We start from the raw sequence: 17,624 nt of genomic DNA, 5'->3' as shown, positions 1-17,624 counted from the left end.
TCTATAGAAGTATTTTTAAAAACTAAAGTATTAAAATAAAAACAATTTAAAAACATATAAATGAGAATTGTCCTGAAATACAATCATTTATCTTCGCTCCAGTCAAAATTCAAAGTTCAAAGTACATTATCAAAGTATGTAGAAATTATACAACCTTGAGATTTGTTTGCTTACAGGCAGCCACAAAACAAGAAACCTGAAGGAACTCAATTTGATTAGAGACCGACACCCAATGCGTAGAGAGAGGAGAAATACACACAAATCATGCCAACAATAAAAGCAAGCAACAGCATTCCAAATGAAATGAATCCATAGACACAAAGCCCGGAGCAGCCAGAGCAGGCCCATGAGTTCCTGGCACTCAGTGTTCCTCCAGCTGCAACAGGGCTTCTGCGGAGCTGAACACTATAAACTCAAGAAATTCGGCAGATGCTGAAAATCAATTCATCACATAGCAGGGCAAACATCCACGAAGCTCGCAGATATGAAGCCTGGAGCAGCCAGAGCAGTCTGACAGTCTCAGCACTGCGGAGAGAGGAGTTAACATCGCAGAAGAGCGAGCAGAATCAGCCCGACTCTCGTCTCCAGTCTCAATCCCCTGCCTTTTCAATCTCTGTGGGCCTGCAGTTGAACAGCGGGTCATTGTCCCCCCTAGGACTCGGGCCCTGCCGCAGCGATATGCTCTGGGGCCCAGGTCCGCTGAAGAACTTACTGCACCAGGTTAAAAGTGGTGCAGATTTTTTGAGTGAATTCCCTCCATAAGCAGTGGTGAGCCTCAGGCAGAGTCCAACAGCAAATACTGTACAGGAAACGAAACAGCAATGAACAGCTACAGATGGAACTACTGAACTTCCCCCAAATCCAGGCAATGTATCCAGTGAATATGGAAAGAAAAATGTGCTTCACACATCCACTGTTTTCTGAGATTGCAGCTCAAGGGATAACTGTAATCTTCAGTGTTTGGCTCTATTGTCCTACCAATTTAAAGAATGAGTGACGATCACAGTGCAACATATAGAGTTAGCAAGATTGGTCTAACCATTTTCCCTGAACTGATAGTCCAAAACCAGGGACAAATGTTTCAGAATTAAAGGGTCAGTCATCTCAGACTGAGAAGAGAAATCTCTTTAATCAAGTTTATGATTCCCCATCACCCAAGGACTGTTTTATTGATCCATTAAGTAACTCAAGAACAAGAGTATTGATTTTTGGTTGTCAAGGGAATCAAAGAATATGGGGCAGTGAGAGATCATTCATCATCTTATTGACTGGTTGAGCAGAGTCAAAGGATTGAATACTGTATACAATGCCTTTGACCACTGCTAGACAGAGATACTGATTTTGCTAAATTTATGTGCATTTGTTAACTCAATGTTTTACCCACCAGCAACATATAATTTCACCAAGAGCTATAAACTGAGCCTGCAGATTGTATTTCAAATGGGCAGCCATTTACTGCTAATGGACAACTTAGCAGAAAGCCTTTGGTGCTTTGTTCCCAGTTTTCATCCAATGATGCAAATAGACAAAATAACCTCTACTTTTTCAGATGACAGTCCGATTGCTTCAGTAACACCATGAATTTCAATGCTTTTTAAGTACAACTATTTAACTATTTTTGTTCAACTGTTCATTAATCAGGCAAATGCTCTTTCCCAGAGATCCAGGATAACAAAAATAGAAGAAAATAAGCGAGGATGCAAGAGTCTAGATGCTTGAAATAAGGAACGATACACAAACCACAGAAGGAACACAGAGGGTCAGGCAGCATCAATGGAGGGAAATAGTCAGTGGATGTTTCAGGTCAAGACACTTTATTAAGGTTCAAAAATCAGGACAGCAGAAATAAATGACTTAATTTACCTGTAGAGCTGCCTCAGCCTCCTCCAGAGCAGGTTTTGCAGCTTCCAGCTTCTCTTCTGCAATGGCCTTGTCTGCTGATATACTATCAACTATGGCCTGAGCTTTATCCTTGACCTTTTGAACTTCTACCTTTACCTTCTCAGAAGCTTGAGCTTTCACAGTAACCTCCTTTAAAACCTGAAAAACACACAAAACAAAAATTCATAAGCTATCAATTCTAGTCTCAAAACAAACACTGAATCTCTATATTGAAAATGGGAATGAATTCTGGTTTAGATCAGCTTGACAATGGCTGATCTCTGCATGATCATTTCATACAATATACAAACAGGTGAAGAAATGGTGCAAACACGGGGAATTCTGCAGATGCTGGAAATTCAAGCAACTCACATCAAAGTTGCTGGTGAACGCAGCAGGCCAGGCAGCATCTCTAGGAAGAGGGACAGTCGACGTTTCAGGCCGAGACCCTTCGTCAGGACTAACGAAGGGTCTCGGCCTGAAACGGCGACTGTACCTCTTCCTACAGAAGAAATGGTGCATGCAGCAACAGTGTTCTCGGATGATTATGTGCAGCAACATGGATAAATTAAAGAGATATTTTTCCATTTCTCTTGCAAGATCGCAAACAACTTCCTATTTCAGGTCCTGAAGTTCTACAGTACATAAGAAGATTGGAGGTTACAAACCTCATGACACATTTTGACACAGAGCTCTACAAGACAGTGAACAACAAGTTTCTTACAAGCATACTTAAACACTTTGAAAATGTATTTTAATAGTTATGCAAATATTTAATGTATTCTGTGATATACAGTATTTATCTGTGCAAGTGTGAAATATGTGTAAATAACACAGACTTTTTTTTAAATGACAAGATCAATTTGGTTGGTCCATTTTGCAGATTTAATCATGAAGGCTTTGAAAACATTCACCAGTTTGAATGGTTAGTTTTAAAATCAGTGTTTGATATATATGCTTCTTACCTACTAGTTAAGCAAAAGCAGCTGTATTTCACTGGTCAATTTGCACTTAATTGGTTAACATATAGGAACTTAAACAAATGATTAAACAATCAAGTGAACAATCGATGTCATTTTACTGGGATTGTATCTTATTTCTAGTTTAACATCATAATTTCCAAGGTGATCCATACAGTACACAGGATCTACACACCCCTTCCTAAACCATCTGTAAAAGTAGGGGTTAGATTCGATGTAGAGTTCGAATGTATGTAAAATATAAATCAGGATGTGTTTCAACTCATCACTGGTACACGGTTTATGTCTGTGCTACTATTAAAAGGTAGACACGAGGAATTCTGCAGATGCTGGAAATTCAAGCAACACACATCGAAGTTGCTGGTGAACGCAGCAGGCCAGGCAGCATCTCTAGGAAGAGGTACAGTCGACATTTCTGGCCAAGACCCTTCGTCAGGATTCACTAGTGGGTTTAGGCTAAGGTCTGTAACAATGTCAACAGACTGGTGTTTTAAGGTTTGACATATGTTCCTATTTTGAAAATGTTTCATTCAGTGTGGGAAAACTCAGCATATTTTTATCTGGTTACACTTTCCGAACAATTCAGTGGATTTGGATGATGGGGGGATCGGGGAAAAGAGAAAATGGACTCGTCGTCTAAACCTGTGTCCAGTAATTTTTCTTCCTGCAACTCACAAAACCCAGAGAATTGCCCACATTTTATGGAATATTTGTGCCAACATCTCTCAAAGCCAGATTTTTTTAAATTGGTCACAAGGAAATGTAATCTTTTAAATATGTACGACTAAAGTTTTAACTATGTAAACAAGTTAAGAACAAAAAGATTTCTGAAATATTATTTTGTTAAAATACACACCATATCGGCCTTTTCATTGGCTACCTGTAGCTCTCTCTCTTTCACTTCCAGTTCTTTACTCAGAGCAGCCACTGATTCTGATGCCTCCTTCAATTTCTGAAGGCCTGTATTCAATCTGTGGAACAGATAAATTTCGGTTCAACAAATTCTTTGGCAGAGTAGCTATCTGAAAACAATATGAAATCAGGTAAATCCATTTCAGCACCAAGTTTCAATTAATTATGCTTTCCCATTTTGCACTTTTTCCAAGCTTTACTAAGTAACATAGTAAATTTATCATGTTAATAATTCTATATTCATTGTATAACAATACAGCTTCTTTTACTTTAAGGTTAATAATTTAATGGTGAAATATGAAATGATGTCAGGGTGAAGGAGTAATAGGTTATGGATTAGTGGTATTTTCGTGTATGCAATTAATATGGTAGTGACAGGAGATAAGTCAGGGGGGGAAAAAAAAGGTTGTTTTAGCCAAGATTACACATGATTTGCTAAGTCAATGCTTATAAAAATGGTATGTCACTGAAGACTTCAGCAAATTTGTACAGACGCACCATGGAGAGCACTCTGTTTAAATCACCGCCTGGTACGGCGGCACCAATGTGCAGGATCATCAAAAGCTGCATAGGGTTGTAATTCAGTCAGTTCCTTTATGGGCAGTGACTTCCCCACCATTGAGGACATTTTCAAAAAGTGGTACCGCAAGAAAGTGGCATCCATCTTTAAGGGCTTTCACCATCCAGAACATGGCCTCTTTTCATCATTACCATTGAGGAGGAGGTACGAGAGCCCAAGGACCCACACTCAACATTATATAAAAGGCATCGGATTTCTGAATGGACTATGAACCCATGAACACTAACTCACTTTTTGCTCTCCTCTACTCTTTATATACATCTTATTGCAGCTTATAGTTTAAAATGTATTGCCCTGTACTGCTATTGCAAAATAACTAATTTTATGTCATTCATCAGTGATAATAAACCTGACTCTGATTCTTAAAACAAAAGGTCTTTTGTACCTCCATCCAACAGCTTGACACGATATCCATGCTATTCTCTTCAGCAAAAAGGGTACAAATGCATCTGCCCATACAATATCTTTACTGTGGTACAGTATGGAACTTAGCTCTCTTCCCCATCTTGATCCTCAATCCTGTTTACCCCTCTGTCTATTACCCGCGAAATGACTAATGATGCACTTAGGGAAGTCAGAATAAATGTCAGTTTAACTAGTAACTTCCTTTGGCAAGAGTAAATTCACTTCTGTAAAAAAAGTTGTTTGCATTAAATTCCTACCGATTTGCTAACGTTTGGAACTCAGTGTGCTTCTCTTTGTAGATTGCTTTGTATCCCTGGATGAATGAGAGATAGGATTTTGGTGTCACGTGAGTGGATCGGCGATATCTTTGGAAATAGTCCACACATTTCTCAGCCACTCCATCTTGGAAGAATCCCATGCATTGCACCACCTCCCTTTTGACCTCAGTGGTGCAGTCAATTTCAAAAGAAGATAGGAAGTGCTCAGAAACTGTTGAAAAAAAAACAACCAATTTAATGTATAAAAAGGGAAATGAATTAAATTGTTTGTACTTATACTACAAACAAAGTGAACAATTGTTCTGCATAAAAGAAAGTAGCCATATTTTCACTTTAATCTTCGGTTACTGCCGAGGAATTAAAATTGCAATATCTACGTACTGGCTTCTCAATATTAAAGTTTACTTTACTATAAATATTTAATTTAATAGTAAAACCTAACTGTTGTGTTCATTATAGAGGGATAGTGCAGAGCACACCAGCCTTGCAGAATATTCAACTGAACTTTATTGATAGCCTCGCTTGTACAATATGTGAACACCTTCCATGTGGGAGTGGTTAACTGAGTGACACAGAAATACTCTATTAACTACCACAACACTAACAAAAAGGAAAAATCAGTTCTTCAAGAATCATTTTACTATAAAAGTGAAACAATATAAACAAGTACATATAAAAGTTGATTACACACTAGATTCCTTCAAAATCTTATTGTATATCTTTATAAGAAATAAAGGTATCCAATGATGCTCTTTTGAATCTCCCTGAGACATTTGGCTGTTGATAGCTATCATCATAGAAATATAAACTGTGATTATTTTAGATTAAAACTAACTTGGTTCATCTTAAACCCACTTGTTTATTTCAGAACACATTATTTTTAACACAACAAGAAAGTAAGACTTTAGTTATCCAGTAAATTCCTCAGAACACTTAACCAAAAGCAACTATCTCACGGTCCCATGTTTGATATCATTCATTAAATACAAGAGGAATCCCCAGGATAAAAACATCACTACAGAGAGCATGAAAACACTCACAGAGTTACTGGTACTCATGCTTATTCTATAATTACTGTATATATTTACTGCAGCAACACACAGCAAGAATGATAAAATTCATTAAACAAATCTACAACTTAAATAGACAAATGTTATTGTCGCCTGTTAGATATCAATTTGTACAAACACCACTGAGAGTATTACTCAAACTCCTCTTTGAATTGCTTTAAGGCTGATTTTAGCACATTTAAATATCTGCTTTAAAATACCTTGAGCACCTTCAGTGCTCAAACCAAAAGTTAACCATCAGAAAATTCCCTTCACAGTTCCATATTATTCATCAAATATTTGATTGATATATTCTTCGCAATTTTAAACAAACAGCATTCTGCAACATTAGAAACTTTGTCAATCTGATATTATGTGCTTCAACCTACCAGCAACAAGGGCATCTTTGGGCCAACGACTGAACCAGTCAATGGTGCAGCCTGAAATGAGTGCTGGAAACTTGAGTGCTCGATTACGGAATTTCTCTCCCACTGGTGAAAAGCACAGTACTACATGAAGATTCTGACGAACTCTAGTCATGAAGTATTCATACAAGTTTTCAACAGTTGGGGGCCTGCGAGGATACTCCTTCTTCATTACTGGTATCAGATTACATATAACTTCATCTAGTTCATCCCGTGCAAAGAGGTTAGAAATCTAAGATCAAAATAACATTTGAAAACCTAATGTTAACATGACAGCAACTAATAATAACAGGAAGTTAGTGTGGTGGAGCATGCAATCTGCCAACAGTTAGACCCAAGATTCATTCCCACACCAAGTTGATAAGAATTGGGAATGCTGTCAGCTATTCCTACCCTGCCCAGTTAATGAAAGAGCCTATGAACCACAGATGGAAGAAACTGGTGCTTCTTTCTAGATTTTATTTTAAACATGACAAGTTTTTTCGCCAGAAGGACTGCGACAGTGGTAATAAAAATAATCATAAGAGTTCTACAGACCTGAAAAATATGGCAAGGCGTTGATAGCACTAACTGATTAACTTACCTCACCAGATGACAGAACGTTGTTCAAATATTCAAGGAAAGACTCATCTTTGATCTCATTATCTGTAAGGATGAAGGTGATTCCCTTCCCTTGATGACCTGCTGATTTATACAAAATCTTCAGATCCTCCATCAGGTTAGAGCTGTTATATGACCTGAGAAAAGGAAGGAGAAAGTACACTTAGTGGCCACTTTATTAGGTACACACACTCATTAATGCAAATATCTAATCAGCCAATCATGTGGCAGCAACTCACTGCAAAAAATCATGCCAACGTGGTCAAGAGGTTCAGTTCTTGTTCAAACCAACTGGGGAAGAAATGTGATCTAAATTACTTTGATCGTGAAATGATTGTTGGTGCCAGATGGGGTGGTTTGAGTACCTCAGAAACTGCTGATCTGGGATTTTCACGCACAACAGTCTCCAGAACTTACAGTGAATGGTGCAAAATACAAAAAAAAAATCCAGTGAGTGGCAGTTCTGAGGGTGAAAACACTTGTTAATGAGAGAGGTCAGAGGACAATGGCCAGACTGGTTCAAATTGACAGGAAGGCAACAGTAACCAAATAACCACTCATTACAGCAGTGGTGTGCAGCAAAGCATCTTTGTGTGCACAGAACATCGAACTTTGAAACTGATGTGTTACAGCAACAGAAGACCAAGAACATACAGAAATACATTTAGGGGCCATTTTTTACTTATCTCCTCTAATTAGAGTATGTACTGAATGTATTTAGCTTATTCAAAGGAAATCTATTAAGTCATAGAAAGGAATACATGACAGAACCTTTAATGTTCAGTCGGCCTTTTCTCCTTGGAGCGACAGAGGATGAGGGGTGACCTGATAGAGGTGTATAAGATGATGAGAGGCATTGATCGTGTGGATAGTCAGAGGCTTTTTCCCAGGGTTGAAATGGCTGGCACGAGAGGGAACAATTTTAAGGTGCTTGGAAGTAGGTACAGAAGAGATGTTGGGGTAAGTTTTTTTTTTATACACAGAGAGTGGTGAGTGCGTGGAATGGGCTGCTGGCAATGGTGGTGGAGGCAGATACGATAGGGTCTTTTAAGAAACTCCTGGACAGGTATATGGAGTTCAGAAAAATAGTGGGCTATGGGTAACCCTAGGTAATTTCTCAGGTAAGGACATGTTCTGCACAGCTTTGTGGGCTGAGGGACCTGTACTGTGCTCTAGGTTTTCTGTTTCTATGTTTCTAATATATGCAGTGGAGTATAGTGGATATTAAAATAACTTTTATGTTTACACTTGTGTAAGGGGTTTCTTCTTTTATGTTACTGTTAAGGCTAATGAAAATGGCTTCTTTGTTAAGTTAGAATAAAATGGCTTCTTTGTTATGTTAACTGCTGAGAAAGTGCTTCTTTTTCGCAGCTTGTTTGGGTTATATTATTGATAAGAGAAAGAGTGAACCAATTGGAATAGATGTTATTCTTTCTTGTGTGTCTGTAAGCTATTGTTTTTCGTGGGCTTTGAGGGAGAAGGCAGATTGGGGCAAAGAGAGGAGACACGATGCTGTAAGCTGGGCGGTGGAACGGACCCCGAGCGGGAGTCCAAGGTCCAGGGTTTTCGGCGAGGAGAGGAGACGAAGACAGACTCGTGTGAAGCGTCTGGTCGGCCACCGTGGTTGGTCCCAGACGGTGGGTCGAGGGGGTCGGAGGGGATCAAATGGTGGAAAGAATACTCCGTTAATTGAGCTCCAACTGTTGTGCATGAAGTGGTTGAACTTTGATAAGTTTGGCGCCTTTTATACTTTATCTCTATTAATTACATAGTTCCAGTAAGATCTATAAAGTGTAATCATTTAATTGCATATGGTGTATTGTCTGTTATTTGGCGTGGTGGGGTACATCACACAGCATCTGCGCAAACTTGATTACCCAGTTTGGCGGGGCCGAAGGCTGCTCCTTCTAGACGAAAGCGAGTTGAGCGAGTCTGAGGCTTACCAGGGGGCTACACCTGATATTAGAATTGCATTACAATTTATAAGTTATAGATAGGAGGCAGGAGGCCATAGCTCTTTTTACTCCCATCTGGCCATCAGAACATTACCTTGTGTTGATGAAACATCTTAAATAAAACAAAAAAAAATACTGAATATACTCAGCTCAGGCAGCAATTGTGGAGAAAAAAATTGAATTAATGTTTCTGGTTGATGGCTTTTAATCAAAATAGATCAATGAAGTAACTGCCAGGTTGGAACAGAAGCCTTCAGTAGCTCACATTACATTTGCTTTTTGATGTACAAGTGTGGAAGGTCGTCTCATTCAATTTTAAATTACATTCTTCTCAATTTTTACAAGACGAGGAGTGCCAATATTTACTTTAAAACGAAAAGAGTTGGGGTGTTGTGTCATTTTACCTTTTATGATTCAAAATACATTACAGTCTTTTGACTTGAAAATGAGAGCAGAAATCAAAGAATGTTACAGACTTGCAAATTTTTTAAAAATTGTCACCAAAGCCTTATCTCCTAAAATTGTAAATTTACTAATCCTCGTTGAAAAAGAAATGAAAAATGGTCAAGCCTTACCTTGTTAATGTGATTTGGAATGTCTTGTATCCAGCAATGAAGGATGCCAGTTTAGTCAGACTTTGCTTGCCAGATCCACCTACACCAACCAGTAATGCGTTCCCACGAGGTGTACAAATAATACGCGAGATCTAGTGATAAAAATAAGTTATTTTGCTAATAAGCCAATATATTTATCATGGATAGAAAAGTATTAGATGAACTTCTGCACATAGTAAACTCAATATTTTTAGGAATTGCTTACAAAGCCACCGAATAACCCTAATTGTATTGTACTCGATGAAGTACTTTATACGCATTATTGCAAATAAGGTGTAAATTTTACAATAATTCCCAAAGGCAACTGACCATTAAAAGGACCGAATTTCAGGGCTGTGAGAGAAGAAGGGGAAGGAATACTAATCTGAACATTGTTTTAAAAGAGCCATACTGGCTCGATGGGTTAAGCAGCACTTTTCTACGTGATACACTTAATGATTCTATGAATGGGCATAAGGAGTGGAGAAATAGATCAACAGGTCAGCGTGGGAAAACCCAATGTTTTCCATTTCAGGCATTATTTGCATCATTGCAGGATGATCCCAAATATTTTGTAAGCAATGCAGTACTACAGGGAAAAATGGAATCCAACTCACATGCAGCAGTTTCTAAATGGCAATTGATTATTGTTCAAATAATCTAATTCCACTACATTCACAAAATACCAGCCAGAAATCTCTTTTTAAGGACTTCCTTGATATTTAAGAGGAGTGTACGTTATGATTTATATCCAACTGACTTGAGTATTTGATTCAATATTTAACTTAAGTACCAATATCTTGCACAGCACTGCACTGAATGGAAGACAAAGTAAGCCTAATCCTCATATTAGGGATCTGTCCTTAATATGAAAATAATGTCTTATTACTGAGACAAGACTGGAAAGTGAAATCAGAAGTGATATAAAACTGTAACCAATCCACGTCAACGTTACACTCAGATGTCACTGAAAATTCAGTTATCTTCCTGCAACTTGGCTTCGCCTGTGATCTCCCCAAATTAAAGAGTCTTGTAAAGACACTCCCAAAAGAAGGCAATGGCAAAACTGTTGAAAAATATCCAAGAACAATCATGGTCATGAACGAATATGATTATCCACGTCATACAATACGGCACATAATAATGCTGCCATTCAGTCTGTTGTTGTATATTAATCTGGTGCCAGAGCCAGAACAAACAGCAAATTTGGCAGAAACCATAATATCGAAGAGATATGTGGATAACCCACAGCTTTGCTTGACTGCATCAGTAACTGGGATCAATTCATGTGAGTCAGCGTTATCCACAATGCGAGCAACTATTCCAACAGTGAACTAAATTACTAAATTTACTAAACCATTGTTCCTGAACCATCTTTTTTACTGCTCAAAAGTATGCTGGCTGGCTGTATTAAGTACCTCTCAGATTAATCTAAGTCATGTTAAGTTTGGACTGTTTTCTGAAGTTGACTTAATGCATATACCATGTCTTTGACCCCACATTCTTTCCTGAAGAACTCCCATTCTTAGGCAGAAACCCTTTACAACATTTGCACGAAGTGGTTCAGCAGGACTTTGGAGAATAATTTTTTAGCTACTTACAATTGGGTGATCTCTGTTAGTTGTGGCAGAACATTCTTGTGTTCCTAAGGCATAAGTATCCATAGTTGATTAGACCACAAGACATAGGAGCAGAATTAGGCCATTCAATCCATCAAGTCTGCTTTGCTATTTGATCACAGCTGATTTATTATCCCTCTCAACCCCATTCTCCTGTTTTCTCTCCATAACCTTTGACACCTTAACTAATCAAGAACCTATCAACCTACATTTTAAATATAAATGACTTGGCCACCATGGTTGTCTGTGGCAATCAACTCCAGATTCACCACCTACTAACTATAGAAATTCCTCCTCATCTGAGGTTTTGCCCTCTGGTCCGAGATGCTCCACTATTAGGAACATCCTCAATTCTATCTACGTGTTTCAATAGTTGATTAATCATATACATATATTTACTATATATAAACATTTGAGCAGTGAAAATATTTAAAAGGTTCAGGAAATTGTACTACAACTTTGCACTACACAATAGAGACAGTACTGCTAATAATGTCCCCAAAATAAGCAAAAGAAAAATTAGTTTTAGCATTAATTTGCATATTATCATTGAAATGCAGACAATTGGGTTTTTACATGGAGTACACAATTTATCTAGCAAGTAATTCTTGAGAAGATAAGATCTAAATAAGTGGGATTCTGCAGAAAGTTGTGAACTCAGTCAGCTCCATCGTGGGCACTAGCCTCCCCAGCATCCAGAACATCTTCAAGGAGCGATGCCTCAAAGAGGCAGCATCCATCTTTATGGATCCACATCACCTAGGCATGTCCTCTTCTCATTGCTACCATTGGGAAGGTGGTACAGGAGCCTGAAGGCATATACTCAATGATTCAGGAATAACTTCCTCCCCTCTGCCATCAGATTTCTGAATGGACACTGAGCCCATGAACACTTATCTCTTTTTGTGCAACTTATTTAATTTAACTCCTTTAATATATACTTCTTGTAATTACAGTTTTTAATCATTAAGTATTGCAGTGTACTGCTGCCGCATGACAACAAATTAAACAACATATGCCAGTGATATTAAACTTTATTCTGATACTGATTGATGATGGACTGACAGCTGGCTACACTAGTGATGTGAAGCGAGGTGAAGTAATTCCACTAATTACAAAGTATGGTTAGTTTCTTTAAGAATGGCACAAAACAAAGCCACCTACAAGCAAAATATTGTAAAATAGTTTGAATTATGAAAAGAAAATACTGAAAAAAAAAATTGTGGCCAAGTAGAGAGGGAAACCGCCAGAGAATAGGATGGAGAATTAAAATTACACACAAATGATTTTTTTTACCTTAACTAAGTGAGTTATGGCGTCCTTAAAGAAAACCATGTCCAATCCCATTCCTCGGATGCTTTCATTGTACCGCTGTAAAAACATATTTAGCCGAATCTTTAAATCATCAAAACTGCCAACAAGTTCATAGACTTTTGGCACATCAAAGTCAGCATCTTCTGGTTCATCTCCTTCAACATAGAGATTTAGTTTTCATTAATGCATATCCATAAATACAATCTTCCATTTCACATCATAGAACTGTTTCTCATTAAGCTACAAAAATTAAGTTTCATCTGATGTTTTTAACTCATGCTAGCCCCCTAACACCATTGGAGAGTGCAAAGTGCTGAGGTACATTGTCCCACAACTTCAATGGCTGACCTTTATCATCTCTGCCTCAGTATAAAGACAGAAAAGGCAGAAAGAACTTGGCAGATTAGATCGCATCTGTGCACAGAAAAAAATGGAATTAACATTTCAGGCCAATGATATTATCTAAGAACCATTAATTTTGTTTCTCTCTTCACAGATGCTGCCTGAAAGGATCTATCCTGGGCCCAACATATTGATGTACTCATGAAGAAGGCATGTCACTGGCTTTGTTTCATTAAGAGTTTGAGGAAACTTGATACGTCACCAGAGACTCAAACAAATTTCAGAGTCATAGTCATACTTTATTGATCTTGGAGGAAATTGGTTTTCGTTACAGTTGCACCATAAACAATAAATAGTAATAAAACCATAAATAGTTAAATAGTAATATGTAAATTATGCCAGTAAATTAGGAAATAAGTCCAGGACCAGCCTATTGGCTCAGGGTGTCTGACCCTCCAAGGGAGGAGTTGCAAAGTTTGATGGCCACAGGCAGGAATGACTTCCTATGACGCCCTGTGTTGCATCTCGGTGGAATGAGTCTCTGGCTGAATGTACTCCTGTGCCCACCCAGTACATTATGTAGTGGATGGGAGACATTGTCCAAGATGGCATGCAACTTAAACAGCATCCTCTTTTCAGACACCACTGTGAGAGAGTCCAGTTCCATCCCCACAAGATCACTAGCCTTACGAATGAGTTTGTTGATTCTGCTGGTGTCACACACAACAGCAAACATGATAGCACTGGCCACCACAGACTCGTAGAACATCCTCAGCATCATCCGGCAGATGTTAAAGGACTTCAATCTCCTCAGGAAATAGGGACGGCTCTGACCCTTCTTGTAGACAGCCTCAGTGTTCTTTGACCCGTCCAGTTTATTGTCAATTCGTATCCCCAGGTACTTGTAATCCTCCACCATGTCCACACTGACCTCCTGGATGGAAACAGGGGTCACCGGTATCTTAGCTCTCCTCAGGTCTACCACCAGCTCCTTAGTCTTTTTCATACTAAGCTGCAGATAATTCTGCTCACACCATGTGACAAAGTTTCCTACCGTAGCCTGTACTCAGCCTCATCTCCCTTGCTGATGCATCCAACTATGGCAGAGTCATCAGAAAACTTCTGAAGATGACAAGACTCTGTGCAGTAGTTGAAGTCCGAGGTGTAAATGGTGAAGAGAAAGGGAGACAAGGCAGTCCCCTGTGGAGCCCCAGTGCTGCTGATCACTCTGTCGGACACACAGTGTTGCAAGCACACGTACTGTGGTCTGCTAGTCAGGTAATCGAGAATCCATGACACCAGGGAAGCATCCACCTGCATCGCTGTCAGCTTCTCCCCCAGCAGAGCAGGGTGGTTGGTGTTGAACGCACTGGAGAAGTCAAAAAACATGACCCTCACAGTGCTCGCTGGCTTGTCCAGGTGGGCATAGACACGGTTCAGCAGGTCGACAATTTCTACAGATATACCATGGAGAACATTCTGACTGGTTGCATTACAGCCTGGTATGGAGGCTCCAACGCACGGGATTGATAAAAGCTGCCGAGGGTTGAAGACACAGCCAGCTCCATCACAGCCACCAGCTTCCCTGCCATTGGATGACAACTTCAGGAAGCAGTGCCTCAAGAAGGCAGCATCCACCATTAAGGACCATCAGCATCCATTACATGGCTTCTTCTCATTAACTACTATCAGGAAGAAAGTACAGGAGCCTAAAGACACACAGTCAACATTTTAGAAACAATTTCTTCTGCTCCATCATCAGATTTCTGAACCCATGAACACTACCTCGCTATTTTGCTCACTTTTTGCACCTTTTGTATATTTCTTTTGTAACCTATAGTAATTTTTATGGTACTGCTGCAAAACAACAAATTTCCTGACATATGTCAATGATAGTAAACCTGATTTTGATTCTGACCTGGTGCTTCAGGCGTTAGCAGTTGTTTTTTTTCTTTCTTTTACCTCAGCCATGGTTTGTGGAGAACAGTTGGGAGAGGAGGGACTTTACCTTGAAGTTGATATGAACTGATAAGCACACATGCAATAAGGAGCATTTAAAGCCAAGTGAAGTTTGACTTACCTTGAGCATCTGGTGGACATGTCATTCATTGTGTTTACCACTGACAGATGGAAAGTCTGACAGAAGAGCCCTTACCTCCTGAAGACTTCCAAATTATTTACTTTGTTGCCCTGTTGAATCTTTGTATGCAATTTTTTTTTGGTATGTGGGTGGGGGAAGATGTTAATTTTACTTATTTTTCTTTTTGGTATCTTCAGCTGTGATCAGGCAATTTACCTGCCCTGACATACCAAATCTTTACAAAGATAGCTTTGCTTCAAGTGTTGAAAAACCCTGGTCTCTAGAAGAGAACAAGTCTGGGGAATGGCAAAGTTGGATTCTGGACTTCTGCTGAAGCAAAATTGGAGCAGATGCAGACTTCCTGAATCATTTTTCTTCAACATGAAACAGATTTTTCTATTACTGCAAATGTATATTTTTGGTAATATCTTGAAGGTAAAAGAAAATTCCGTTTTTACCTCAGACTCCAACTGTGAGTCCTTCACATGACAGATGATAGAGACTTTGGGAAAAAAATCCAGAGCATCATACTGATACCATAATAGGGTTAAAAGTTGAATTATTTTACAACAGCAAAATAAAAATTCAAGGAAATTTAACAGATTCTTCAAACCATTAACACATCTGGATTTGGTCCAAATCAATGGGTTATTTGAATTGAATAGGTTACCTGTGGCTTCTGGTGGATCTCGTAAGAAGTCCACAAAGTAAGCATCGACACCAACCCCAACTGTTGCTAGGGCTTTCTCTTTTAGCTCCATCTCAGCTACTTTAGCTAATGCATTGTCAAACCAAGCTACATCTTCTGAGGTGGTAAATCGATCAGCTATAACACATCTACATTCATGCTTCCACAACTTTAGTGCCACCTGAACATTGAGTAGAAACAAATATTTTATTAGTTATTCAAAATATAGATTTTTAATAATAACTTAGCAGGGTTTGGTTGTGAATTAGTACTTCTGAAGTCAAAGAACACAGTCTATGATTTCAAAATAAGGAAATGTAAACAGCGCATTCTGTATTTACATAATTCCAATGTTTGTTGTACAAGAATAAGGCAGTATGGCGGAATGTTACATTGGAGCAAAAGAGGTTTAATAGCACCCACTGCAATCTGAATTGCCACTGGCATAAAGGTCTGCAACTTGTGATACCTCAGTATAGCTTCAGACAGCGTCAGGCACAGTTAGGGCAGCAACGTACCGTAGTGGTTTGCACAATGCTTCAGACCGCCAACAATCACCAATCGGGGTTCAATCCCTGCCACTGTCTGTAAGGAGTTTAGTACATTCTCCCTGTGACCGCGTGGGTTTCCTCTGGATGCTCTGGCTTCCTCCCACAGTCCAAAACAGTATGGATTAAAGCCAGAGTTAATAACTCATGAGCCTGCTATGTTGGTGCCAGAAGCATGGCGACACTTGTAGGCTGCCCCCATCACATCCTCGGACTGTGTTGGTTGTTGATGCAAAAGACATACTTCACTGTTTCAATATATATGTGACAAATAAAGCTCATCTGTCTAAACACTCTCTATCCCATTTTCTTTATAACACTGCTTAGTGTACAATCCTTAATCGCTCCTGATCAATGAAGTTCTGAAACAAAAGTACAATAATCTTGTAATTCGGATTTGTTTAAGGAGACTACAAACAACGTGCTTGAGAATAGATTTAAAACGCTCCCCTTGTTCTGTTTTAAATGTGTTCATTCAATTGTAAGGTCAAAGATGGCTCCTTCCAAAATGATTGTCAGAACTTAAAGTGTACTGTAGCTAACTTCTTGAGTAAAGGCAGCATTGATCATTAAAGGACCCCCATCACCCAGGACATGCCCCTTTCTCATTGTTACTATTAGAGAGGAGGTATTGGAGCGTAAGCGCACACATTCAACAATCAGGGTAGCTTCTTCCCCTCTGCTATCAGATTTCTGAATGGACGTTGAACCCATGAACACTGTCTCACAAACAAGTGAAAATCTGCAGGTGCTGGATATCCAAGCAACACACAAAATGCTGGTGGAACTCATCAGGTCAAGCAGCATCTACAGAAAAGAGTAAACAGTCGACATTTCGGGCCAAGACCCTTCATCAGAACTGCTACTTTTTTTTCCTCCTTTTGCACTACTTACTTCATTTAACTCTTAATATATTTATTTCTTACCGTATAATACAGTTTTTATTATGCATTGCAATGTTCTGCTGCCACAAAACAGCAAATTTTACGACATATGCCAGTGATATCAAATCCGATTCTGATTATGCATTATGGTTTCAAGGAGTACAGGCACATAATTTTCTAATAAGCACAGCTAAATAAAAATATCTTTGAAACAGTACTCACACTTCCATCATTTACAACCTCAGAACAGGTATTCAACATTCCCTGCCAAATTCGTGAAAGGTCTCTCAGGTTAAAAATATAGTGAAACTTGGCTGGCGTAGGCAACATTTTCGCCTTTGTCATCTGCCAGAGTTTACGAGTCATTGGTACCAGCTTGGCTACCAAAGCTCTCACTTCAGCACAGAAGCCCCGCTCAGGGCAGAAATGACCAGTTCCAATAACACCTGAAGAAAAGATGAACATCAGAAACTTAAATTTCCTGCTATTAG

General features: G+C 39.0%; 1 protein-coding gene across 2 annotated transcripts in view; it reads right to left on the bottom strand.

The window, feature by feature from the left end:
• dnah5 (dynein, axonemal, heavy chain 5) overlaps nucleotides 1-17,624 on the bottom strand; it is a 211,710-nt gene that overhangs the window by 54,474 nt on the left and 139,612 nt on the right. For both annotated transcript variants that reach the window (XM_072283263.1, XM_072283264.1), the window contains 9 exons: nucleotides 17,356-17,579; nucleotides 15,684-15,882; nucleotides 12,574-12,746; nucleotides 9,641-9,771; nucleotides 7,094-7,247; nucleotides 6,475-6,742; nucleotides 5,016-5,247; nucleotides 3,718-3,832; nucleotides 1,864-2,040 (listed from right to left, as the gene is read on the bottom strand). In XM_072283263.1, coding sequence (XP_072139364.1) covers nucleotides 1,864-2,040; nucleotides 3,718-3,832; nucleotides 5,016-5,247; nucleotides 6,475-6,742; nucleotides 7,094-7,247; nucleotides 9,641-9,771; nucleotides 12,574-12,746; nucleotides 15,684-15,882; nucleotides 17,356-17,579 — 1,673 coding nt within the window. The remainder of the gene's footprint in view (nucleotides 1-1,863; nucleotides 2,041-3,717; nucleotides 3,833-5,015; nucleotides 5,248-6,474; nucleotides 6,743-7,093; nucleotides 7,248-9,640; nucleotides 9,772-12,573; nucleotides 12,747-15,683; nucleotides 15,883-17,355; nucleotides 17,580-17,624) is intronic.

Source organism: Mobula birostris, chromosome 19 (genome assembly GCF_030028105.1).
Source record: "Mobula birostris isolate sMobBir1 chromosome 19, sMobBir1.hap1, whole genome shotgun sequence".
NCBI lineage: Eukaryota > Metazoa > Chordata > Chondrichthyes > Myliobatiformes > Myliobatidae > Mobula > Mobula birostris.
Note: the sequence above shows the minus strand (reverse complement) of the source record. Positions and strands in the feature narration are given on the sequence as shown.